The following is a 25,995-nucleotide window of genomic DNA, read 5'->3' on the forward strand; positions in this document are numbered from 1 at the left end:
GTGTGGGACTTTTTCCTCAATTAGACTGGCATTGAATGAAATAATTTGTGGAGAAATGAACATCTTAGCTTTAAGCCTAGGAGTATTGTAGATTTCTTGATTTATATCCATCATCATCATTTTAGTTTCCTTTAAGTCAGTTACATCATTCACTGCCCTTATACATAAGTACCAGTTGGTTTTTTTTGGGATTTTTTTTGTTTTTGTTTTTGTTTTTTTGGCTTTTCGAGACAGGGTTTCTCTGTGTAGTTTTGGTGCCTGTCCTGGATCTCGCTCTGTAGACCAGGCTGCCCTCAAACTCACAGAGCTCTACCTGGCTCTGCCTCCCAAGTGCTGGGATTAAAGGCTGGCACCACCACCGCCTGGCTAGTACCAGTTTTTGATGCTACTGATAAGAGTATTTTAAGTCCCAGCTCCCTGATAGAATGAGGCAACAGGATGTTACTTTCAAGGCCTGCTTGGGCTACAGAGTAAGTTCAGAACCAACCCTGATAACTTATTGAGCAAATATTGAAATAAAAAATGGGCTGGAAATATGACTGTCATATAGTACTTACTTGCCCTAGGTTTTAATACCCATGAGTATCTCTCTCTCTCTCTCTCTCTCTCACACACACACACACACACACACACACACACACACACACACACCCCGGGAATTTGAAGACAGGGTAGCAATCAGGCTGGGGTGCAGTGACAAGGTCAGTGTTTACTGCTGTCATCTAAGGAAAGGGAGGGAGAGGGAGAGAGGGAGAGAGGAAGAGAGCATAGGAACAAAGTGTAGAGCCCAGCTCAGGTTGATTTCAGAAGGGAGGAAGAACTCTTCCTTGAACTGGGCTAGCCATTTGTGTGACATTCTGACTGCATCTGTCCATGTCTGTGAACTTGAGTGAGGCTGAATCTGGGAGTAATGGACTGATTTCTTTGGTGTAGGAAATTTTAAGACTGGAGAGCATAGGCTACTGCTTACTTCCCTTATCCAGGTCTACAGAGATTTCTGTGTGGAAAAAATTCAACATTAGATTTTATCTTTGTGTTGCTTGGTAAACGCATGTTTCTTAAACAGTTTTATGATTAATCTTGATTGTCAACTTGATGGGATTTAGAATCAATGAAGCAAATCCCTAGGCCTGACTGTGAGGGGTTCTCTTGATTTGGTGACTTGAAGTGGGGAGGACTCCTCTAAATTAGGCAGTAGCTTTCCACGGCAATAGCTTTCATTCATTCAAGATGAATGAAAAGGAAGAAGCTAGCTGAGCACACGTATTTGTTATTCTCTTCTTCTTGAGTCTGAATGAAAGTTGGCCAGCATCTCCTGCTCTTGCCACTGTGCTTTCCTGCCATAGAGACTGTATCTGAGTTGTTCAGGTCTCTAATAGGAAATTATTCATTACCTCCTTTAATTTCTGTAATAATTTATATTCTTTTTCATTCCCAATGTTGATAAGTTTTGGATTTTATTCTTTTCCTCCCCTCCTCTCACTTCTTAGTTTAGATAAGGGCTCTTTGTTTTTTATTAATCTCTCTAAATGCTAATTTACAACTTAGTAAACATTTCCTTTAGACATGATTTCATGTAGACCAGGCTGACCTAAAATTCACTATATCATCAAGGATAACTTTGAACTTCTGATCTTTCTGCCTTCACCTCCTGAGTGTTGTAGAAATTGAAGCATTCAGCACCACACCCAAGTTTATGGGGTATTGGAAATTGAACAAAAGCTTTGTGCATGCTGGGGAAGCATCCTACCAATTGAACATTGACTTTCTGCTATAAATTTTTATTTTCTTTCTGTTTTGGCTTCACTAATACAAACTTTAATATGTTGGATATAATTTGCTTGCAGTATTAATTTGAATTTCCTTTTTGATAGCTTTCACATACCAGCTCTTTGGAAGTGTGTTGTTACATTTCTATATTGGTTTTGTTTGCATATGGCCAGAGAACATAGTCTATGATTTCAGTTCTTTTAAATCTATTGAAGCTTGCCTATAGTGTTTGGTCAGTTTGGATGAGTATTTAGAAACTTAAAACCTGCCATTATCAGTAGGGTGTCTGCAAACCTGTTGTCTAACTAGTTTATTTTGAGCTGGAGGTGCTTATTCGATAAGTTCTGAGAGAAGGGGGTGTGGGCTACTATGATGATGTGCCCACCTCTTTCTACTTTAATTTCTGCTTCTATTCTAAGATGGCTTGTGTGTAGTGCAATATGTATGTCTTTCTGATAAAATTGATCTTCATTTCTAGAAATATTCTTTGTCTGGAAGACTGCTTCCTTTAATATTTTATAGCTAAGATAGCTTTCTTATGCCTAAGATTTGCGTGGTTTGTCTTTTCCACACATGAATTTCTAACTTAACTATATCTTTATTTGTAGTTCGTCTTTAAGAATACCATATAAATTGAGCTTTTTTATGTATGTTGCCATTGACCTTAGTCAACTCAGTATATTTAACAGTTTCACTCTGTATCTTTGTCTTTTTTACCTTTTTAGTTGTACCTGTTTTTTGTTTGTTTTTGTCTTTTTAATGGCATCTGTATCTATTTAAGCATTCAGTATGTATCTTTGCCTATTCTCAACCTCGATGTCGTCTCCTCCATTTTATGTAGGCGCCTTCTGTTCTTGATGCTGCTGCTACCTTTGGCTCACACTGTAATGCGAGCCGTTGCTCAGCTGGATAGCCTGGTATGGAAAGGCATCACTGCTAGTGCCCTCTCACCTTTCCATCCTGTGTGCAGCTCCCTAGCTCTGTAACTCTGACTTAGAAGTGAAGCTACTGTTGATACAGTCAAAGCTACCAATAAACCCGCCTTTAGCTCTTCAGCAATGTGTCCTTTGTGGTTCTCCAAGTAGGAAACTAGGGCTACTTCACTGTTAGCCCTTGAAGAACTTTTAACAAAGTGGAAAACGGATCTCGACATAGTTTACTTGAGTTTTCTGATGACTTGGCAAGTGCTTTTTAGAAAAGTCCTAAATTGTATTTTTCTACTTGCCCATAGGAGGCAATCAAGTTATGTATTTTCAGAGTTGGCTGCTTTTTGGCCATTTGGTGTGGGGGTGGTGGGGGTGCAATGGGGGGGTGTTTGTTTACCTTTGTTTGTACATCCCAACCAAAGTTTCCTTTCCTCCCACTCTCCCCTGTGCTCTGCTCCTTCCCCATCTACCACTCTTCTACTGTTTCTCCTCAGATACTTGTGGGCACCCATGGGTACCTGCCCGCCAAGGTATATCAAGTTACAGTGAGACTAGCCATTAAGGCTAAATGAAGAAGTCCAGCAGGGGGATTGGGTCCCAAAAGCAGGCATCAGAGTCAGAGACAGCCCCTCTCTTACTGTTAGGAGTCTCCCAAGACAAGTTACACACTGTAACATATGCAGAGGGCCTAGGTCAGTTCCTGCTTGTTGGTTCAATCCCTGTGAGCCCCTATGAGCCTAGGTTAGTTAGTTCTGTGGGTTTTCTTGGGTGTCTTTTTGACCTCTGGCTCCTACAATCCTCCTTTCCCTCTTCTGCAGGATTCCCTGAACTCCACCTAATGTTTGACAGTGGGTGTCTGCCTTGTTCCCTATCAGTTGCTGGGTGAAGCCCCTCTGATGACAGTTGGGCTAGGTACCAGTCTATGAGAATAGCAGATATCACTGGGAATCATTTCATTTCAATGACTTTTCTTTTTCCATTAGTGTGGTTCTATCCTAGGTCTCTGGGCTATCCCACCTCTGGGTCCTGGCCCTCAGGGGTGAGCTCCCTCCTAGGGTGTGGTTCTCCAGCTGGGCCCATCATGAGTTGATTAGTCTCATGATTTCTGTGCCGTCATTATCCCAGTACTATCTTGGAGGCAGGACAAATTGTAGGTTAATGGGTTTGTGACAGCTGGGCTAGTGTCCCAATCCTTCCACTGGAAGTCTTGCCTGGTAATTGAAGATGGCTGGTTCAGGCTCTAACCCCCATTGCTAGGAGTCTTAGGTAGGGTCACCCTCGTAGATTCCTGGGAGTTTCCATTGCTCTGGGTTTCTAGCTCATCCCGGAGATGCTCCGGAGTCCAGCTGTCTCTCCCAGTACTCTCTCCCTGCCTGATCCCTCCTGTTCCCATCCCTATTCCCCATTCCAGGCCCCTCCCCCATACACTGGCAATGTCCTATTTTATTTGCTGTTCATGGTGAGATTCTTGCAACCCCCCCCCTCCCCAGCCCTCTTTGTGATTTAACTTCTCTGGATCTATGGGTTGTAGCAGGTTTCTCTTTTGCTTTATGGCTGCTTACAAGTGAGTACATGCCATGTTTGTCTTTTCTGGGTCTGGGTTACTTCACTCAGGATGATTTTTTCAAGTTTTATCCATTTACCTTCAAATTTCATGTCATTGTTTTTAACAGCTGAGTAATACTCCATTGTGTAAATGTACCACATTTTCTTTATCCATTCTTTGGTTGAGGGGCATCTAGGTTGCTCCCAGGATGTGGCTATTATGAATAATGCTGCTATGAACATAGTTGAGCAAGTGTCCTTGTGGTATGATTGAGCATCCTTTGGGTGTATGCCCAAGAGTGGTATTGCTGGGTCTTGAGGTAGATAGATTCCCAGTTTTCTGAGAAATCACCATATTGATGTCCAAAGTGGCTGTACAAGTTTGCACTCCCACCAGCAGTGGTGGAGTGTTTCCCCTGTTCCACATCCTCTCCAGCATGTGCTATCACTTGAGTTTTTGATCTTAGCCATTCTGACAGATGTAAGGTGGAATCTCAGAGTCATTTTGATTTGAGTTTCCATGATGGCTAAGGATGTTGAACATTTCTGTAAGTGATTCCCAGCCATTTGAGATTCCTCTGTTGAGAATTCTCTGTGTCTGTACCTCATTTTTAAAAAAATAATTTATTTAACTTTATTTTATGTGCATTGGTGTAAAGGTATTAGATCCCCTGGAACTGGAGTTACAGACAGTTGTGAGCTGCCATGTGGGTGCTGGGAATTGAATCCAGGTCCTCTGGAAGAGCAGCCAGTGCTCCTAAGCCCTGAGCCATCTCGCCAGCCCCTGTACCTCATTTTTTAATTGGATTGTTTGTTTGGTTTTTTGATGTCTAGTTTCTTGAGTTCTTTATATAGTTTGGAGATCAACTCTCTGTCAGGAGTTGGTGGAGATCTTTTCTCATTCTGTAGGTTGCCATAGCAGTAGCACAGGCACTAAGACTAATAATTAATAAATGGGACCTCATGAAACTGAAAAGCTTCTCTAAGTCAAAGGATCTTTTCAAAAGATAAAACGGCAGCCCATAGAATGGGAGAAGATCCTCATGAAACCCACATCTGACAGAGGGCTAATATCCAAAATACATGAAGAACTCAAGAAAGTAGACTTTGGATATTCTTATGTGTTTTATTACTTGGCCAGCTGAAGTGCCTTCTCACTATTTTGAAAAGTCCAGGGGGAAAACTTTAAAACAACTGTTGTTTTAGGTAAATTCCATCTGATGGTAGCTTGGTGAGAGTGAATAGATAAAAATCTTTTTAGAGGGCTGGATAATACTTTACAAATATACCCTCTAAGAACTTTGCATTTTCCTTCCATATTTGTTTGGCTTAAAGCTGAGACTAGTAATATTATTTTTTGACTCAGAAGGGCTAAGGACTGTTATTGGCATAATTTCACTGCTCGTTTGTACCAGTTACATTATTGTGTGATATTGGACCCTGCACAGGGGTCAACCACACACACTGATCAGATCTTTTCTCAGTGACTGTAAACATCTTCATAGGCCACAGGCCTCCTCTAAACTTCAGTGAGTGATGGGTCAAAGGTAACTGCACAGCAGGCCTGAAGTTTAGGAAAACACCAGGAAAGTGCATGGGATGCAGCGAGTCTAGAACTGGACAGGTTGGTGCTTGCAGACATTGGGGAAACATGGTACCGGTGTTGGGACTTGAGAATAGGTTAGCTGGACTGGAGAATGCCCTTCCAGGAAGAAGCATGCTGTTTGCCGCTAACTAGGTACATCAAAGGGAGAAATTACTTCTTCCATGTTTGTGATAGGAAGAAAGAAATGAGAGACAAGACTGGCTTTTTATTGTGACTGTAAATGTCTGTCTCCTGTCTTTGTGTATCTGGATTTGGTCCTGTAGATTTTTAGTCATTGGAGCATTTTAATATTGTCAGATTATTGTTTAGAGCAGTGACTCACACAAGAGATAGAGTGTGTAAAATTATTACTTTTTTCAAATAGTAGGTAATGAAAGTGAAAATGTGGAAAGAAGTAAGTAGGATTGGTAAGAGTGGCAGGTAGATCACAGTAGAAGGAAAGGCTGAGGGTCTCATCCAGAGTTTCTGGATTGGGCATTTTATGTATATACATTTGTACTTCTTGGAATAAAATAAAGAGAAGGAAGGGAAGGAAAAGTGGTTCAAAGCGTGTTGAATGTGGAGTATGTGTAGTACATTTATTTAGACACTCTGCCTGAAAACGGAACAGTGGGGCCGGAGGTAAAGATGAGGGTATTACATGTGACAACCAGTGTATTTCCTTTGTGGCTGACATAATTTCAAAAGTACACTTAGAGTTCAAAGCCTGTGACTCAGTGTCACGTAACTCTCTCTTACTTTTGAAATGCACTTAGGAATGCCAAAGTTCTTAGGGAGAGACAAACATGTCAGACTGCCTGTGCCAAGCTGCAGCTCTCAAAGATAAAAGTATGATGGAAGCCAGACCAGAGCTTCAAAAGTTCTTCTTGTTGACCAGCAGAGGGCAGTCACTCTTAAAGTTCAGAATGTTCAGCTGTGTTCCCTTGAAGGCTTAGAAAGGTGTCTTGTTTTTTTGATTTGAGTCAGGGTATTGTGTAGCCACGATGGTCTCCAAGTGTCGATGTGGTTGACCTTGAGCTCTTGATCTCCCTGCCTTCACCATCCAAGTGCTGAATTCACAGATAGGAGCCATCTGTACTTGATGTATGTGGTGCTAAGGGGTTGAACCAACACTGTACCAACTGACTTGTGTCTCCAGCTCAGAGCTTAGACTTTGGAGTATAGATTCTGTGTACTATTGCATTGGGTCAGGCAGCAACTTCATTTATTTATTTGGGGTGGTGGTATAGAGCTGTGCAGTTGTGTTCACCTGTGTGTGTGTGTGTGTGTGTGTGTGTGTGTGTGTGCACGTGGAGACCAGAAGATGATGGCTGTCTGTCACTCTACCTTCTGCAGAGCCTCTTCCTTGGAGCTTGCAACCCTAGCAATCCTCCTGTTGCAGTGCCTCCCTCTAGCACTGGGCTTACAAATGTGTGTGTGTGTGTGTGTGTGTGTGTGTGTGTGTGTGTGTGTGTACACCTGATCACACCCAGCTTTTTGATGTGGCTCTGGGTACCTGAACTCAGGTCCTCATGCTTGTGCAACAAGCAGCCAGCCCCAGTGTACTTATTATCCTCGCATCTGGGTCCTGGAGAATGTTGTGTTTCTACTCTGTAGCCAGGTTTCATTCGGATCCCTAACTCCCATATCTAACCTTTGTGCCCTCCTTCAAGTTTAAAAGACTTGGATCCACCGTAAGAGCTGTTAGACTGGCTTGGTGCTGGGCCTTAGTATAAACTGGACAGAGACTCTGAGAAATGTGGTGTACCATTGCCTCCAGTTCCTGTCTATTAAAAATGTCCCAGCCTTTGTGCTTGGTTAACTGGTAAGGTTCAGAGAGCATTTGTGTTTTCTGAGTTTGACAATTCAGGGAACAGCGTGGAGTCAGCTAGAGACTGTTTGATAAGGTTACAGCAGCTTTTCTGTGGTTTTATTGGAGAAGTATAGAAAAGATGTCTGTAGAAGTGTCCATTGTCCACAAGCTACATATGGAAGTGGCCATTAGTCTACATTTTAACTTTAAGCACTGAAAGTTCCACTGAAAATTTAAAAGTTCACTGAGAAACAAGAGAAGCATAACAGTACCTATCATTCCTTTAAAGTTAGTGAATTGGTGATTCAATGAGAACTTGAATCAGGTGCAGGTGGTAAAATGTGATTAAGAGAAACATTCTGGGGTAAAGTTATTCTCTCCTGCTTGCAGTCAGTGACTCCCAAATGACCAATTATTTCATTCAGATGAGGAAGGCCAGCATTTAGAGATCATATACTGTGTGTCAAATGTTGTTCTCATTTAATCTACATATAGATCTTTGGTGGCATGGGGGGAGGGATTGCTGTAGTACCCTTGTTTACAGTTTAAGAAACTAAAGCCACAGAAAAGTTAAGCAGTTTGAGATTGTTCATGAAGTTGAAACCTAGTGTTTTTTTCTGTGCAGTATCTTGTGACATGATACTTGAACTGGACCAGAGTATGGGTTAGCATGGAGCTAGGTTACTTTGGATGGTGACAGGTTTTTAGTGGAATATTTTTATAAATCCTTCTAGAATTTCGTAAATTCTTTTTCCCCCCAGAGCCTTGCGCTTGCTAGGCAAGCGCTCTACCACTGAGCTAAATCCCCAGCCCCTCGTAAATGCTTATAATACATTTTGATTAGCTTCACCTCGACTCTTCCTAATTCTTTCAGATTCATCCCCCAACTCCCTGCCACCTCCCAAATTCATGTCCTCTTTTAATATCCCGCCAAGCCCAATTTGTATTGCCCATCCACTAATGTATTTGGGGCCATCCACTAGAGCATGGTTGATTTACCAGGGCTACACCCTTAAAGAACACTGAGTCTCCCTTCCTCAGAAGGCATCAGCTGTCAGTAGCTTCTCAGCTTGTTACCAGCAGCTCATGAGCCACACCCCACTCCATGCTGGACTCTTCACTGGTTTGATCTTATTCACCTGTTTTGTTGACAACATGGCTGTGAATTCATGAGTGCAGTAGTCTTGTCATGCCCAGAACACACTGTTCATGTTCTCCCTGACCCCGACTATTAGAATCTCTCTTCCCTTCTTAAAGGTCCACGTGAACTCTTGAAGCCACCTGGGTCACAGCTCTTGTTTTGGCTTCTAACTTGGTGTTGGGTGGTAGTAATATAACCTAAGGAAAAGTTGAAAGGCCTTTAAAGGTTTTATTTTATACCATTTGCTCTGCTCTGTTTGTTGTGTACATGGGGAATGACTGGGTGTTTTTCAGTCATTGTTAAGTGGTGTTATTTCTAAAGCTGTTAACTACTGGTACTCACTTTCTCCTTACAAGAATAAAAGGATCCTGCTGTTTTATTATAGATAGAAATAAGAAGCTTTGTTCAGTGATCCAGTGTAACAAATCAGTGAAGCTAGTTTAATTGGTCTGTAGTTAGTTCTGTAGGGTACCGACACTAGGTTTGGTTAGGCACTTGGTGAGTTGGTTGTTTCTTCATTTTACTCTTTCGTCCTAGTAAGAATCCATATAAAAGGGTATCCTTGTGTGGAAAGTGGATTAGGAATCCCTCCGTTTCAGAAAGAAGAAGCAGTGCACTCTTTATTAAAGCCTGTTCTCCTTGTCTGCTCTCCCTGAACTGCACTAGTGATTCAGCCTTGGCCCTGTAGAGCTGAGGGAACTTTGGGGAAATGACCTGGTGGTATGGAGGACAAATGAGAACAGGTGGGAAGAGGCAGGTTTGGTGTTGATGGGTATAAACTGTCATTCAGTAACCAAGAATTATCTGATTATTGTGGCTTTGCCATTGTGAAACTAACCAATCAGAATTGTTAACTATCCCAATTATAAAATGATAGGAATTTATTTTACATAAAGATCCAAGAATTTGGCTTTCTAAGTCAGTCGTGATTTGAGGGAAGTTATGAATTATGGAAGCTATTTGTGATGGGTTGTAGACTGTCCCTTGGGTTTGTTTCATTTATAACATTGCCTCAGGCCTTCTACTACATCCTGTTGAAATGACCTTCTTTTCAACCCTGGGCTGCCAGCGATAATGCAGCTCTTCCTCGTGGGTCCTTCAGGCTTGTCACGTGACAGACATGAACCGGGAGCCCTTTGTTCCCGAACCCAGATGATCAGGTCTCCATTTTCTTTAACAGTCTCATCTTCTTTTGTCCCCTTCTTACACTGTCCTTTAATTTCCTATGGCGATGAGATGCACTTTTTGCTAGTTTAATTTTCTATCAGAATGCAACATTGGTGCAGAAGGAACAAAAATCAGATCATAAGCTGACTAAATTTTTATGTAGGAAACATACCCATCTAACCAGTGGTCAGAAAAAGATGGAGCATCTTGGGAACTTTAGAAAACCACTCTGCCCTTCTAGCTGTTCCTTTGCTCCCCAAGAAGACTGTCTGCCTGACTCCTGAAGCCTTGCCTGTAGGAGACTTCACAAACCAGAACTGTACAGTAGCTGTTCTTTTGTGTCCTGGCTCCTCTCGGTTGTTACAGCTTACTTCACTACATGTGACTTTTGGTAAAAATGGCATTTCTAAGTGTTTTCATAAAGACAGAATTTCTGAGATATTTTAAAATTTATGTAAGATGGTAAATTCGTTTGTAGGAAGATGCTTGGTATGAACACCATTAAATATATATAGATTTAGAATTTTCAATAATATATCATTTATGGCTGAAGACAACCCTGTTAGCTAGGTGGGTAAAGTCCTTGTGCAGCTTGTTGAAAGCCCAGGGTTTGATCCCCACCATCATATAAGCCAGGCACAGTGGCACACATCTGTGGTCCTAACACTTTGGAGATACAGACAGGAGGGCCAGAAGGTCAGTGTTTATCCTTGGCTGCATGGGACTTGAGGACTAGCCTGAACTATATGAGATCCATCCATCCTCCCTTCCTTTCCATCCTTCCTTTGTCCCTCCCTCCTTCCTTCTTTCAGTACTTTCTTTTCTTTCTTTCTTTTTTTTAAAGACAGTTTCTCTGTATAGCCCTGGCGGTCCTGAGGCTGTCCTTGAACTTGGAGATCCACCTACCTTTACCTCCCAAAAGCTGGGATTAAAGGTGTGTGCCACAACACCTGGCTGGCATCAGTACTTCTTTAGAATGTACTGAAGTTTTAAATAAATCTAACTCTTGTAAACAAGATTGCCTTTCACTGTGAATAATTACTAATGTATGTATTTATTGTTTCCAAAGCTGAGTTGTTGAGATCATTCTGCAGAAATCTGGTGAAAATACTTTGGTGGTAATTACAAGTGTTAACAGCTCCAGAGGGAAAGATATCCTGACTTGTCGGAAGTCAGGCGACACCTGCAGCTGTGAGGAGAAAGGCATCTTGACTTGTCAGGAAGTCAGGCTATACCTGAAGCTGGGTTCCAGTGGGGGATGGTCTCCCTGCAGGATGTGGGAATTCTGCTCCTCTCCAAGAGAGAGCCCACTATAACTGAGCTCTGCTCTGCTTCCCTAAGGGGGTTTCCCAGCAGAGAAAATCATTGCTTCTCTGCTCCACTCCGCTAGGGAGTCTCCCAGCAGAGATTCTGCTCTGTTCTGGTGAAAGGTCTTCACCCAAAACTCTTTGAAGAGATTGATTTGGGAAGGAGGAATCCAGGAGAGTGACTGCCCCAGCCCAGGTAGTGAAGGACAGCTTCCAACTGAACAGGCACAGGGCTTGTATAGGGCTACTTAGGGGCAGAGTTTTTCCAGGGAGAAGATTTTCAGGGTGGGAATTGGTCAGATTTCAATCCCCTTGAGCTTGGACAAGCTCAGATTGGCTAGATTTTGTGCTCAGGAATTGGTTGGTTGGTTTTGTGCTCAGTTGGTCAGGGACAGATTTGGCTCTGGTTCCAGAGCCATAGTGTGTTTCTTTGGCTGACCCTTTTACCCTCCAGTATTAATTGACAGTAATAAGGTGCCATCTGTTGCACACCTGAGTAGCAAGGCTTGTATAGAGGAAAGACACCAGATAATTCACTCTGGTCACCAATGCTTGTCCAGTCATAGCTCAGGACTTGGAATGGACACACTCTGCACCTGCAGGAACTCTGTAGGTGGTGTAAAGAACAACCCTTTTTTCCTCATGGGCTGTCTTATGAACAAGATTAACTTAATGAGAGAACAGATGTGGTTAGGATGGTATAGCCCTCAAAAATTGAACATGTTAGAAGAAAATTTGTTTGACTGTGAATATGCATGAAATTAGGCTGACTGATTTTGACTGTGGTGTTTTGTAGACTTTACACTTTTCAAAACAAAATACAGTTTTTAAATGAAATAAAAGGCAAAAGATTTATATGATCTGGGGAGTCTCAATGAGTAATTGTCTTGATTAGACTGGCCTGTCTGTGCAGGATTGCCTTGTCATGTTATTGGAGATTAGAAGACATGCTCAATGTGGGCAGCACCATTCCCTAAGAGAGGGATCCTGAACTGTGCAAGAGTATAATGCTTACTGTGAGCTGAGGGAAGGTATGGTCATATCCATGACTCTCTTCTGTCTATGGACATAATATGGCCATTTTTATAAAGGCCCTGCTGTTGTTGCTTTCCTGCTATGATGGACCATAACCTGGAATTTTGACTAAAATACCTCCTCATACACAACATGAAATTAAGAGTTTCACTTTTATACAATTATCCTTCTAAGTATTTCTTTGTTTGGGACCAACAAGATGATTCAGTGAGTAAAAGTGCTTACTGTGCAAGTCCAGTAACCGTAGTTTGGTCCCTGGAACCCAGGCTAGAAGGAGAGAACCTACTCCTGAAAGTTGTCCTCTAACATCTACACACTTAATGTGGTATGTGCCCACCAGCATACATACATATACACAATAATAATAATTTCAATTCCTTTTACATTTATTTTTATTTTACTTATTTAGTTTGGTTTTTTGAGACAGAGTTTCTCTGTGTAGCTCTGGCTATTGTGGAACTCACTCTGTAGACCAGGCTGGCCTCAAACTCAGAGATCCACTTGCCTCTGTCTTGAGTCCTGGGATTGAAGATATGCACCACCACTGCCTGGCTTCCTTTTTAATTTTTGAGATTATAATTTAATTATATTTCTTCCTTATCTTTCCTTTCCCCATGCCCTCTGATATATCCTTCCCTGCTCTTTTTTAAATTAATGTCCTCTTTTCACTAATTGTTTCTCACATACATATGTTATGTATATATTATGTATATATGTTATGTAAATACAATATATATTTTCCTAAATATAGCCTGTTAAATCCATGTATTACTTGCATATATGTTTTCAGGGCTGACCGATTGGCATTGACTAATTGGCATGCTGTTTCCTCAGTTGCCTGTAGTCCTTTTTGTTGGGTTGAGGCCTCATGGGCTTTTCCCTGTCCAGTCTGGCAGGTTCATTGGTGTCCTCCTCCCTCACATTTGGGTGGTCATCTTGGTGAGGCTTTGTGTGTATAGCTTCTGGTATTGATAGAAGACAGTCTCACAGCAGACTGAATTCCTCTTTTGAAATGATCTCTGGCCTTAGGTGGAGCTGCAGTTGTATTGTGGATGTACTGTCAGGACAGGACTCTACAACTCTGCATTTTTATTGGTTGTGGTTTTCTGTAGTGGTCTCTTGACTGTTGCAAAGAGAGGTTTCCTTGATGAAGACTACTCTTAACTGTTGGTATAAGGACAAATGTTTAGGGATTGTGGTTAGGAATTATGGTAGTTTAGTAATTCTCCTCCAGTAATGATAATTTCACTAGTACTGAGTAGTTAACTAGGTTTCCAGTACCAGGCATGGTATTCCTCTTGTTGAGTAGATCTTAAGTCCAAGTAGAGAGCATTGGTTACTGCCAAGGTATGCATGCCACTACTGCACCCAAAGGGTTACCATGCCATGCTGGTTGCTGATGTGATTTATAGATGCCATAGCTGGGTAAGACTGTTAGTTATCTTCTTTATTTTTTAAGTAGAATTAAGATGGCTCACTTGATAGAGTACTTGCCCTAAAAACCTGCCAACCTGAGTTTGATTCCTAGAACCCACATAAACATAGGAGAGGACCAATTCCACATCATAATCCACAAAATAATAATAAATAAAAAATATTAAAATAAATACTGCAGTGTTTAGGAAACTGACTTGATACAGGCATACTGGGTTTCAGTTCATTCTTGGGTGAATTTGAAGCTTACATTTGTTTTTCCATTTATAATCAGTAAATTCAGTTAAGAAAATATTATTAGGCTGGATATGGTAGTGCATTGCCTTTAATGCCAACACTTCAACACTTGAGAGCAAAAGGCAAGTAGATCTCTGAGTTTAGGACTAGCTTGACATACACATTGAGTTCCAGGCCAACCATAGCTGAATCGTGAGACCCTTTTTCTAAAAGAAAATACTATGGATAATTATGCTGTTACTTCACCATTTGCCAATTTCTGGAGGGGCTATAAATAATAGTCATTGTACTTAGAAAGCTTCTGGTCTGCTAGGTTTGGTGATAGTACGGAAACATCTTATTGTAGAGGAACATGTAGCTAAAGTCCTTTGTAAAAGAGGATGGGAAGTATATGATTGGGGCAACCAGAATGGTGAGTGCTTACCTGGCACCATCAATAATACAACATAGCACAGTGACTAAATTCATGTGAAATTAAAAATGGAGTCCTAGTCTACCTTGCTTTGAGACTTAGGACACATGACTTCACCAGACCAGGGTCATTTTCCTGCTTGGTCTGAGCAGTAGGAAGCCCTCACAGATCTTGCTGCAATGTTGTGTGAAAGAAAGGAGACAGATTTTCAAGTGAAGTTCTGGCCACTGAGGAGCCATTAAGATTTTTTGGCACTGTGGCATGATGAGACCTGAACCATAATGGGCTTTTGTTGTGTTTATTTTTACTGTTGATGCATAAAAGACTGTTGTCTTTTGAGGCAATGGATTTTTTATGTGTATGTAACCCTTCATCAGCACCATGATCAAAATAAATTCATCCATCACTTTGAAGTTTTTTGTAAAATCTTTCAAGTGGAAAGTCTAACCTGGAAGGGGCAGGAGAGTAGAGCAAGGAAGCATCTGGAAGAGAAGAAAACATTTCAGAGGCTACTGCCAGGCCAGGAAAGAGAAGTGAATGATGTCATGACCGCGGTGGATTGAGCTTTCCATAATACCTTCCCAATGGACAGTGGGCTCCTATGTGCCACAGGAAACATGTTTTCCTTTATGAGAGTCCTTATTTAAAACTAATTCATTCTCTCTCTCTCTCTCTCTCTCTCTCTCTCTCTCTCTCCCCCTCCCTCCCTCTACCCCTCCCTCCCTCCCCTCCCTCCCTCCCTCTACCCCCCACCCCTGTTCCTGTTTAGGGCTTCAAAGATAACCCTTCTGCTTCTGGGACATCCAGCCTAACAGCCACCAAACCATTGCTTCGTCCAAGAATCACAAGAATCTGCCTCAGGGACTTGATATTCTGTATGGAACAGGAAAGAGAGATGAAGTATTCTCGAGCTCTATACCTTGCCCTTCTGAAGTGATCACTCCATTCATCCATCCAGACGCTCACTGTTTACTGCCAAAGAAGACGTAGAGAGCATTGTTGCACTGTCCTGAAAGCTACTCTGGAAAGCAGTCACCAGTATGGAAGACCACTGTTTAAACTGACAAGTGTTTTCTTTTTCAACCACATCTTGTCTATATGTCCTCTGGGTTCTTGGAGATGAGAATTCAGTTACTTTCTGACAGTCAGTACCAAGTATACTTTATACAGAAGTATCACCTACCCACCTGTATTTAATTACAGCAGGTAGGGGCTCCCTCTTAGAACCTGTGTTTTCTGTTTGGTTTGTTTTTTCACACCATAGCAATAAGGTGCCCCCTCTGCTACAGGCTGCATCTAAATGTAGGAGAAAGGAAGAATCAGAATGTATCCTATACGGGACCTGTCTCCTAGTGTTAGATTTTATGTCTGCAATTACTTAGCTAACTGTGACAGTTACTTCCTGGAGTGGAAGGGTGACAAGCCACAGAGTAGGGTCAGTATCAACTTGGGTTAGTTGAGCTAGAATGACAAACACAGCCAACGGGACCATTTGTGCTTGAGGTTGCTGACTCTCGGGCTCCCCACACTGCACCGTTTATGATAGCTAGTGAGGGACATCCTTGTCAGCGAAGTTTTAAAACTGAAGTTGCTACTGATATACCTCACTAAAAAAATGGAAAAGCTAGAAAGTACTAGAAGGAGTAGGAGGCCTTGCATTCAAATTGGCAAAAGAAAAATGAAAATGCATTATGAAGCAGACGTGTGCACATGTGCCCAAGGAGAGTGGCTGCACTTCAAATGCCAGAGCTGGTCTTTGTTTGGGTGATGACATAAATAAACAAATACATAGCTCATAGGTCAACCAAAGAAGAAAACCTGGCAAACATTTAGTTACAGTATTTCAAAAGAGGACAGATTCTTTTTATATTATTTTAATTCCCAAGATGGAATTCATTCTTTCTTTTGTAAAGAATTTCTCAGTTACTTTATGTCTAAGCAGCTAGTGTTTTTTAAAACTTGTAATTGCTGGCAAGAACATTCTGGGACACCTACCTTGTCTACCTACAAGGTGCTCTCAGTGTCTCATCCTTGGGGGTATGGCTCTAAATGTGAACAACACATTGTGCAGCACTCTCTGAGGAAGCTGATGTTCAAAGCACCCCCCCCCACCCCAGTTTTTAAGTCTATCTGTGCAGATAATAGCTGACAAAAAATAATAGTGGGATTGAAATCACATGCTGCAAGAATGCCACACCCTCCACAGAGATAATTAAAGGGAAATGCTAGAGGAAGGATTCAGGGGAAACACCGAGTCTATCACTCTCCATCCTGTTCTCCCACAGTCTGTCACGGCCATATTCTACACTGTTGTGAGAGTTTAATTGGCCACAATTTTTGTTTTAGCAAGTTATGTAAAATGCCGTAAATTATGTATATGTTAAAAAAAGTAACTTAACAAGAAATCTATACCCAAAGTTGTATATTTAAATGCTTAGCTTTATTTTTTGTAAAGTGCAGTGTGCTCCCACATTTATGTAAACTTATTGATCAGATGTTTAAAAGTATTTCAGATCACCATTAAAGTAATTATTTTATGATTAAAAAACAACAACAAAACACAAAACCTTTGCTCAGTCACTGACTTTGCAGCAGTTTTCATTAGCAGCCAGTCCCTGAAGGACTCAGAGCTGCCTGCCAGTGAGCCTCTTATTTATTTTGGACCATGAACATTTGGTTCTGGGATCTCGCTTAGACCTAGGTTGCTTTATCACTTCCTCTGCAATAGTTGTAAATTTGCCTGCTAAATGACTCACAAAGAAAGCCAAACATCATTATTATACAAGTTTTTCTTGACCCATTGAGTTTTTCTTACCAAGATTGTTTTACAAAAATTTTAATATAAAACCTTTGTGATATACACATGTGGTGTATGTATAGGTGCCTTCCTCTCTCACCTCTCCATCTTATGTTTGAGAACAAGGTCTTGCTGAGTCCGGAGCTCACTGATTGGTCAACAACCCCCTGGATCTTCCTGTCTCCACCTGTGAGCTCTGGGATTTCAGGAATGCACCAGCATGGCTTTTCACACGGATGCGGGATCTACACTTGGGACCTTAAGCTCACACAGCAGGCACTCTAGCCACAGAGCCAGTTCCCGGGTCCTTAATGTATGTTTGGAACCTGTGTTGTGGAGTGTCTATTACACAGAGAAAAACAAATGTGTGGATACAAAATTCTTCCACACAGATGACAAAATGGAGGCTTTGAGGTGGAGTTGGTTTCCAGATGCATAGTCTTCAATATGCAATATTAAGGAACATTGATTTTCTTTTCTTTTTTTTTTTTTTTTTTTTTTAAATGTGAATGCTATGGATCCAACTCAGGTTGTCACGTTTGTACAGCAGCACTCTTACCCGCTGAGTCACCTCCCTAACCAAAATAGTCTTCCTTTTTCAAAAGAAACATTGAAAAGTATCTTTTATAGTGTGTGTGTGTGTGTGTGTGTGTGTGTGTGTGTGTGTGTGTGTGTGTGTTTATAGGCATGCACATGTAGAGGTCAGAGGACAACTTGAACGAGTTGATCTTCTTTGTTATGTGGACTGGAGATCACTTCGGGTCATCAGGCTTGCCAGCCACTGTCCTTAGCCTGTCGAGCCGTGTCACTGACCCTACAAGCACTTTTCAGATTTATACATGACATGTTTTTTTTTCATTAGAATCTTCTCAAGAGGAATTTATTTAGAATTAAGACTTTATACTAGTGATGTCATGGTTCTAGCAAAAAACACAGCAATGTTAAGGCATAATTTCTAGAAAAGTACGGGACTTAGGTACATGCTAACTTAGACTTATTTACTTTGTCTGTTGTAGACTGAATCAGTTGAGTATGTACTTGCCCTCAAAAGTTCCAGTTATATTCTTGGGGGAGGGGGGATTATATTGTATCACATGTCTGAATATAACCTAGTAGAGAGCTTTTACGTTGTACCATTCTTCTTGTGATACTGTCTCACTTGTCAATTGTCCGAGATAGGCTTTGGGCAAAGTTTAAGTTTATTGCCTAATTTACAGCCCACACAGCTTGTCTCATAGGTTTAAGCTGGCTCCCCTCTACAGCAAGTTCTTGGTGGTCACCCCACGGTACCGACATCTTCAAAATGCTGGGGTCTCTGCAACTTGCCTGTAACTTTGCCAGGTAGCCTCTGGTGGCCTCTCCTTGAGGACTCTAATGCTGCCACATAGTGCCAGACCTCAACTTCTCTCCATAAGACCTTCTATCCTGGGTCTCTACAGCAACTAAGTCTGTACCTTTGCCAGTGGCCTCTCCTCAGGGACTGTAACCCCACCACACAGTACCAAGACTCAGCTGCTCTCCATGAACACTTCACACCTTTAAAACCAGTATTACCGAGTGACTCTTACACGACCGAACTACATCAGCTAACAGCATATGAAACATCCCTGGATGCCTCTGGGACACAGCTTCTGTGTGCCGACCTAGAGGACACACTTCCAGAAGATATCACCTCAGTGACGCCAGTCTTCTCTTAATCACTGCTGATTTCTCAGCTTCAGTTGACCAGTATCAATTGGCACAGAAAAACAAAGGTTTCCCATTAGTGGCTCTGGTCTCTTGATAATCACAGCCAATTCTGTTGGCTAGCTCTGTATGAACTTGACATAAGCTACAGTTCTTTTTAGAAGAGGGAACGCAACTCAGAAAATGCCTCTACCAGGATGGCCTGTGGGTGAAGCCTGTGGTGTACTTTCTTGGATGATGATTGATGTGGACAGTTCAGCTCTCTGGGTGGGGCCCCTACTGGACTGAGTGTTTTAAGAAAGCAAGTGAGTAAGCAGCACTCCTCCGTGGCCTCTGCTTTGGCTCCTGCCTGCAGTTCCTGGACTGTTCCTGCCCTGACTTCCCTCAGTAATGGACTGTGTGATACGGAACTAAACTGAAATAAACCCTTCCCTCCTCCACCTTACTTTTGCTCATGGTGTTTTGTCACAGCAATAGAAAGCCTGCAACAGTTACCTTGGGCAAATTATTTAACTTTACTTTTGTTTCATGTCTGGAAAAGTACTTACTTGGCCTATGGGGTGGCTGTGAGAATTTAGTAAATGATTGTGATTGTATGTAAACCACTCAGACCAGCATATCACATATAACAGGAAACAATGTGGGAGTAATGCTTGTGATTTGGGGATTTTAAATGACACAGCTTTACATCCTGCCTAACTATACTTGGCTAAATGCACAACCCTTGGTGTATTATTTACAAATTCCTGTGTGTGCCACTGAGACTGGTACAGGAAGCTATAAGAAGGCTGTGACTAATACAGAGAGCCATTCAGCCGGCTGGTGCGCCCCCCCCCCCCGTGTGTGTGTGTGTGTGTGTGTGTGTGTGTGTGTGTGTGTTTATGAGGGTTGAACTCAGAGTCTTGCCATATGAAGGTTCTACCACTGAGCTTCATCCCTGTATTAGCTACTTGTTCCTGCAACAAAACACCTTAAGGAAGGAGGTTTTATTCTGGTTCATGGTGTAAGAGATAAGCACTCCATCAAGGTTGGGAGGGCATGGCAGCAGGAATGAGAAATAGATGGTCATATGGTGTCTGCAGTCAGAAAACAGGTGCATGCTAGTGTTCGGCTCATTCTCAGTCCAGGACCCCCAGCAGTAGTGATGTAGCCCACATCCAGGATGGCTCTTCCCTGCACAGTTAAAAACTTCTGAAAGATACACCCAGAAGTGTATTTCCATGGTGAAGATAAATCCAGTCAGGTTGACAAGATTAATTGTCACGATGCTTGTCCACTGTTCTGGACAGTTTTATGTCAACTTGACACAAACAGAAGTCATCGGAGAGGAGGGAACTTCTATTAAGAAAATGTCTCCATAAGATCAGGCTGTACCCACGCTTGTAAGGCGATTTCTTAGTGATAGATGTAGGAAGGCCAAGTCCATTGTGGGTAGTGCCATCCCTAGGCTGGTGGTCATGAGTTTTATAAGAAAGCAGTCTGAGCAGGCCAATAAGCTGCACTCCTCTATGGCCTCTGAATCAGCTCCTGTCTCCAGGTTCTTGCCTGGCTTGAGTTCCTGTCTATCTTCTCTCAGTGGAATGTGATTCTGGAAATACAAGTCAAATAAATCCTTTCCTCCCCAAATGCTTTTGGTCATGGTGTCTCATCACAGCAGTAGAAACCATAACTAAGATATCCACATTTCTGAGTTTGTTTACTGAGTTTCTTGTAGGGTTGGGAGCAGTAATTGCCATTCCCTCCAAAGTTTTAATTGGGAACATTATAGAAACATATAGGGCACGTTGAAGCAGTATAAAATGGCACACCGGAATTCTTCTGAAGGCTCCCAGTGCACCCATTCCCTTCTCAAGATCTGTCCTCTTCTGTCAGTTTCATGTCACCCCACAAAGTTCCTATGTTACTCTCATTTGCATATGACAGCTTACTGACTTAACCCATTTCCCAATTCCATTATTCTTAATTTCACCTATCCTGTTTTCCAGACCAACTGTGCTAGTAGAATTTTGCTGTGATCTCTAGGGGAAAACAAACTTCCCTTGAGGGATTTACTTTATTTGCTATTCTGTAAATAGTATGTATTTGTTTACTATTTGTAAGTTACACTGTTTCACTAGAAAAATCCACCAAAATATGTCTGTGGGTTCCTCTATTCCTCCACCAAATGATCACTGTCCAAGCAACAGGAGAGGAGAGAGATCTTGTGCGTTACAGGGGTGGGTGATGAGGACAGGGAAAGGAGAAAGTCATCGATGGGAAAGACACACTATGTCGGTTGGTTGTCAACTTTGAAGCTTCACTGGCATCATCCTCCCACCGTGAACCAACCTGACTTCAAGATGACTCCAACTTCTCTGTGCAATTTATATTCTCAACTAAAAACAGTGAGTGGGTCAGTTGGGGAATATTACTTTAATTGCATTTGTTTAACTCTGTGAAGCTGTTACTGTGCCTGTGTAAAACACCTGATGATCTAATAAAGAGCTGAACAGCCAATAGTGAGGCAGGAAAGAGAAGTGGGGGGGCTGGCAGACAGGATGAAAGAAGGAGAAAAAAGTAGCCAGATAAGTTGGACACCAGGGTCCAGCCACCCAACCACACAGCAAGTCATGGAGTAAGAGTAAGATTTACAGAAGTAAGAGAATGGGAAAAGCCCAGAGACAAAAGACAGGATAATATAAGTTAAGGAAAGCTGGCTAGAAACAAGCCAAGCTAAGGCCAGGCATTCATAATTAAGAATAAGCCCCTGTGTGTGATTTTTTTGGGAGCCGGGTGGCAGGCCCCCCATAAGAGCAGAATAAACAACAGGGATGATATAAATTTGACATTCCTGGGTGTGATCGTGGGTGGGATTGCCGAAATACCCAAACTGCTTGCTCATCATTATTAGAGAATAATCTTATATCAGTGGGGTAATGTGCAGGACAAAGAAACAAGATGCAGTGTGTGTCCTGGAAAGGTGCTCTTGTCAGAAATATGGAATACCTGCATAAATGCTAACATATGGCCGCATGCACTCGATTCCAAAAATTGGTGAGGATAGGCTTCACAGCATCTTTAGGGAAGAAATATATAACTGAGTCACATGTTCAGTGAGGAAATAAATATTGGTCTTGGCTTTGGAAAAGGACAATTTTAAAAATGTGTGCCACAGTAATCTTGTCAGAGGACAACACCCAGGAGCTCATCCTTTCTTTTCATCTTTACATGGGTTCTGGGTATCAAACTCAGATTGTTTCATCTTTACATGGGTTCTGGGTATCAAACTCAGATTGTCAAGGTTTGCTTAGCTGAGCCACCTCACTTGCCCTCAAGAGTTTTAAGTCATATATTCTAGGGCTTTAAGAAAACAGCATGAGACATAAAATCATGCTACCTGATCTTAAGTATAATTAAGATAAAGAAAACATTTACTTTGGCTAATTTTTGAGAACCATGGAGGGGGGAAAATGGGAGATAACACTGTCAATGTAAGGGGGAGGCAAGTAATATTTTTATACTGTTCAAACTCCCAAAATTCAAAGAGTACACCAGATAAATTCTTCACAATTTGTATTTCAAAGAAATTACTAAAAAGGAAATTAAATTAAAAAGTGTCATCTGTAAGCTTTTTTCTTGCTTATAAGAACCATATAATCTTAATTAGGAAATTTGGCAATAAAGTTGTAAGAAAAAGGAGAAGACATCACTGTGGTGCACTTGGGTACATTTCTCTCCAGCTTCCTGTGCTAACCATAGGTGTTTTCAATCTATTGATGCAGCACTCCGTGCTTCTGAACATGCCACAAGAGACAGCGGGGGAGTGTGAGGGATAGCACCAGTTGGAGAGGGAAAAATAAAGCTGTGCACTTCCATCACTCAGAGTAATGTGGAGGCCATGTTTCTCGTTCCCTCAAGGAGCACACAGATTTGCTTGAACTATTTCATCTTGCTGACCTGAGGAACAGGATGAATATGTCCTTCCCGTCTCATTACTAACAGTGGTCCTTTACATGTTGAGGTGATGTGGGAGAAAAATTATCATAATTCTATGCAAATTACTTAGCAGATTAAAAGCTAGTATAGAAATGTAACCCTTGAGGTAGATGCCATGGGACTCAGAACTTTTTCTGTTTATAGTATTAATGAAGGCTTTTCATGAAAAGTAAAGGAAGGGACTTTCTAGTTGGCTTCTTGAAGCTTTTTGTGTTGAGACTCCAGTCCTAAGGCTGAGAGGGTCTCTCTGTGGTTGTTTTAATGAGATTGGCATGCATAGGCTCCTATGTTTGAATAATTGGTCCTCAGTAGAACTGTTTGGGAAGGGTTGGGAGGTGTGGCTTATTGGAGGAGGTGTGTCACTGGAGACTGAGGTTTCAGAAGCCCAAGTTGTTGAGTTATCTCGATCTCTCTTCCTTGTGGTTATGGATCTGGTGTAAGCTTTTGCCTACTGCCGCAGTACATGTCTGCCTGCACGTAACTAAGACACTATTCAAAGAGACTTTAACTTTTAGATAGTCATATAAATATCTCTCACCACACAGCTCTTTGTAATGTTATTCTTATAAAATTATATGTTTGCCTTTACTACTAAAGGGAGGGAAACAATTGATAAATGGTCAATAGTCTTTTTTGAGACTCCCTTGAGCCAGGCTCATGAACCTAAAAGTTTCATAATTTCCACAGTGTCACCAACTGATGACTAAATGTTCAAACACCTGAGCTAAAGAAGACATTTCTCATTCAAACCACCACAGATGGTTGGTGTTGATTGTCAGTGTCATAGAATCTTGAATCACCTGAGAGATATAGCTTGAGATATGTCTGTGGGGATTACATTGATTGCATTAATTAAGATGGAAAGACCCACCTATTGTGTATGGTACCGTTTCCTGCATGAGATCCTGGACCCTTGTCAAGTGGAGAGAAGGAACTGAGCAACAGTGTGCATTCATCACGCTGCTTCCTGATGGCGGATGGGATGTGACCAGCTGCTTTTAGCCACAGCCTTCTTGGCTTTCCTGTTGTGGTGGACTACCCCTTGAACTGTGGACCATAATAAGTTGTTTCTGTCAGAATATTTTATCACAGCAACAGGAAATGAAGCTAAGTCATGCAGCAAAAGAAACTTATTCTCTCACAGTTCTGGAAGCTGTAAGTCCAAATGCAGGGCTCCAAGCAGGACCACACTCCCTCCTCAGGGTCTAGAGGAAACTCCTTCATTGTCTCTTGGCTACTGGTAGGGCCTGGCTTGTTACAACAGAACTTTTCTGTCCTTGCATGGATTCTCTGGGTCTTTATGTCTTCTCTTCCCAAAAGGACTCTAACCATTAGATTTGGCTCTGCACTTAGTCCAATATGGCTTCATCGTGACTCTTAGAGATAACTTCTGTAAGTAGTTTTTTATGTAATATGTTCTGAGGCTCCAGTGGACATGAATTTAGGGAGGACACCCTTCAGCCAACTATAGAAACACTATAGATGATTTTATATCTCTAATAGGTCTTTTACTTTCAATCTCTGACTTCCCAAATAAATAGTGAAATCTCAAGTTTGTTAAGATGTGACTGGGTTAATTTTCTATCTCCTTAGACTGGGAAATTAGAATCTTAAAGTATATAAAGATGCTGGTCATTACTTTCTCTCCCTTTCTCTTCCATTTCAAACTAGACCCAAAAGTCTTCATAAGTGGCTCTTTCTGAGAAATGTCTTCGTTGTGCTTAAAACAATGCCATGTCGGTGTTCCTAGTCACATATACAAGTCAACATCTTCAGAAAAGTTTTCTATCTTGCGTTAGCCTTTTTTTCCTAAGGACATTCTTTGTCAGTCACCATTACTATTTTTATAACCTTAGTGAGGGGGGCCTTGTGAATTTTATAAATTTCAGGAACTTCCTGAGACTTGAGTTATTCACTGAGGTTTTTAAGTTTCATTTACTTTTGGATAACAAGTATCTCTTTAGGATGAAATGTTTCAATTTAAAGGAAACTGCTACACAACACTACCTCTTCTATGTATATTCTTTCTGTCCCACTTTCCATGATACTCCCTAAGTCTTGGAGGAGGTGATATAAATGCCTGGTTGTTTTTCTCTGTCTATGGCTGAGCATCAGTCTCCTGGATCACTGCAGCAGTCATTTCTTCCCAGGAATTTGACTAGTTAGGAGTATTTGTAGTACACCTCCCATTGTAAAAATTGTGAATTTCTTTCCATGACCAATTAAGGGTGACAGCAACAGTGGCCTATGGAGCATTGACACATGTATAGAAGGCAGTTTGACAGGCACATCACATTCATTAAAGAAATAGCTATGATCTCCCTACTGGGGCCCTTGATCTTCCCAGCCATAGGCTTATGCCCCAGTACAGTACCAGATGTGAGTTCTCGCCTGGGAAGCAAACCTTGAATCTAAGAAAGCTCTTGATTACACCCAAGACAGTCATGCTACTATCATACCACTGGGTACTTCTTGCTTGGCATGATATAGCCACACAAGACCCACAGCCAAGCAGAATTGTTGGTGAGAGTTCTCCCTGAGCAACCTGCATGGAAGCCAGCCAGTAGGAAGGGAGCTTCCAGTTTGGTTTCAGATTGCTCTTTAAAATGTCCTGCAGCTGAGGCTGGTAGTGCCTTCAATAGGGGCTGGTCACCTAGTTCTGATATGAATCAAATAAGCAGTGTCAATATATTTTATGATTTATGAATTTGCAGTGGAGATAGTCCACCCTGTACTAGGGTCTCCATCCTACAGCCTTTGCCCTCGGGGAGTGCCTGTGTTTAAACTCTTGTATGGCTGTCCTTATTGTTCTTCCATGTGCTTTACAAACGTGTTAGACATGCACAGTTAGCATTATTTAAAGACGCTTCTCTGAATGCTCGCCATCATCCATTCGTATTTGTTTTGGATGGCTAATGGGATAAAAAAAAAAAAATCAGTGTTATCAAGGCCCAATATGAGCTAGGCTGTGACAGACTCTTTCATTGCTTGTTTAAGAGTCTTTCTCAATTCAAGCAATTCGGGTGCCAAGTATTCCCTGATTAACATAGTTTCTTGTATTGGGTCATTGCTAAGGCTCCTGTCTACATGTTCAATCATGGATTTCCCTTCCCTGTTAAAGCTGAGGGATCTCCTCTTTCAACTTAACCGTGTTCTCTTGCTGTC

The 25,995-nt window shown here is 41.7% G+C and overlaps 1 protein-coding gene across 4 annotated transcripts in view; it reads left to right on the plus strand.

Annotated features, from left to right (window-relative positions):
• Taf4b (TATA-box binding protein associated factor 4b) overlaps positions 1–15,474 on the plus strand; it is a 118,601-nt gene extending 103,127 nt beyond the window's left edge. For 2 of the 4 annotated variants that reach the window (XM_036205292.1, XM_036205294.1), the window contains one exon: positions 15,142–15,474. In XM_036205292.1, coding sequence (XP_036061185.1) covers positions 15,142–15,309 — 168 coding nt within the window. In that variant the 3' untranslated portion in view covers positions 15,310–15,474. The remainder of the gene's footprint in view (positions 1–15,141) is intronic. The other 2 variants (XM_036205296.1, XM_036205293.1) reach the window with 2 other exon arrangements.
• Positions 15,475–25,995: the final 10,521 nt, after the last annotated feature.

This window comes from Onychomys torridus, chromosome 13, assembly GCF_903995425.1.
Source record: "Onychomys torridus chromosome 13, mOncTor1.1, whole genome shotgun sequence".
Taxonomy (NCBI): domain Eukaryota; kingdom Metazoa; phylum Chordata; class Mammalia; order Rodentia; family Cricetidae; genus Onychomys; species Onychomys torridus.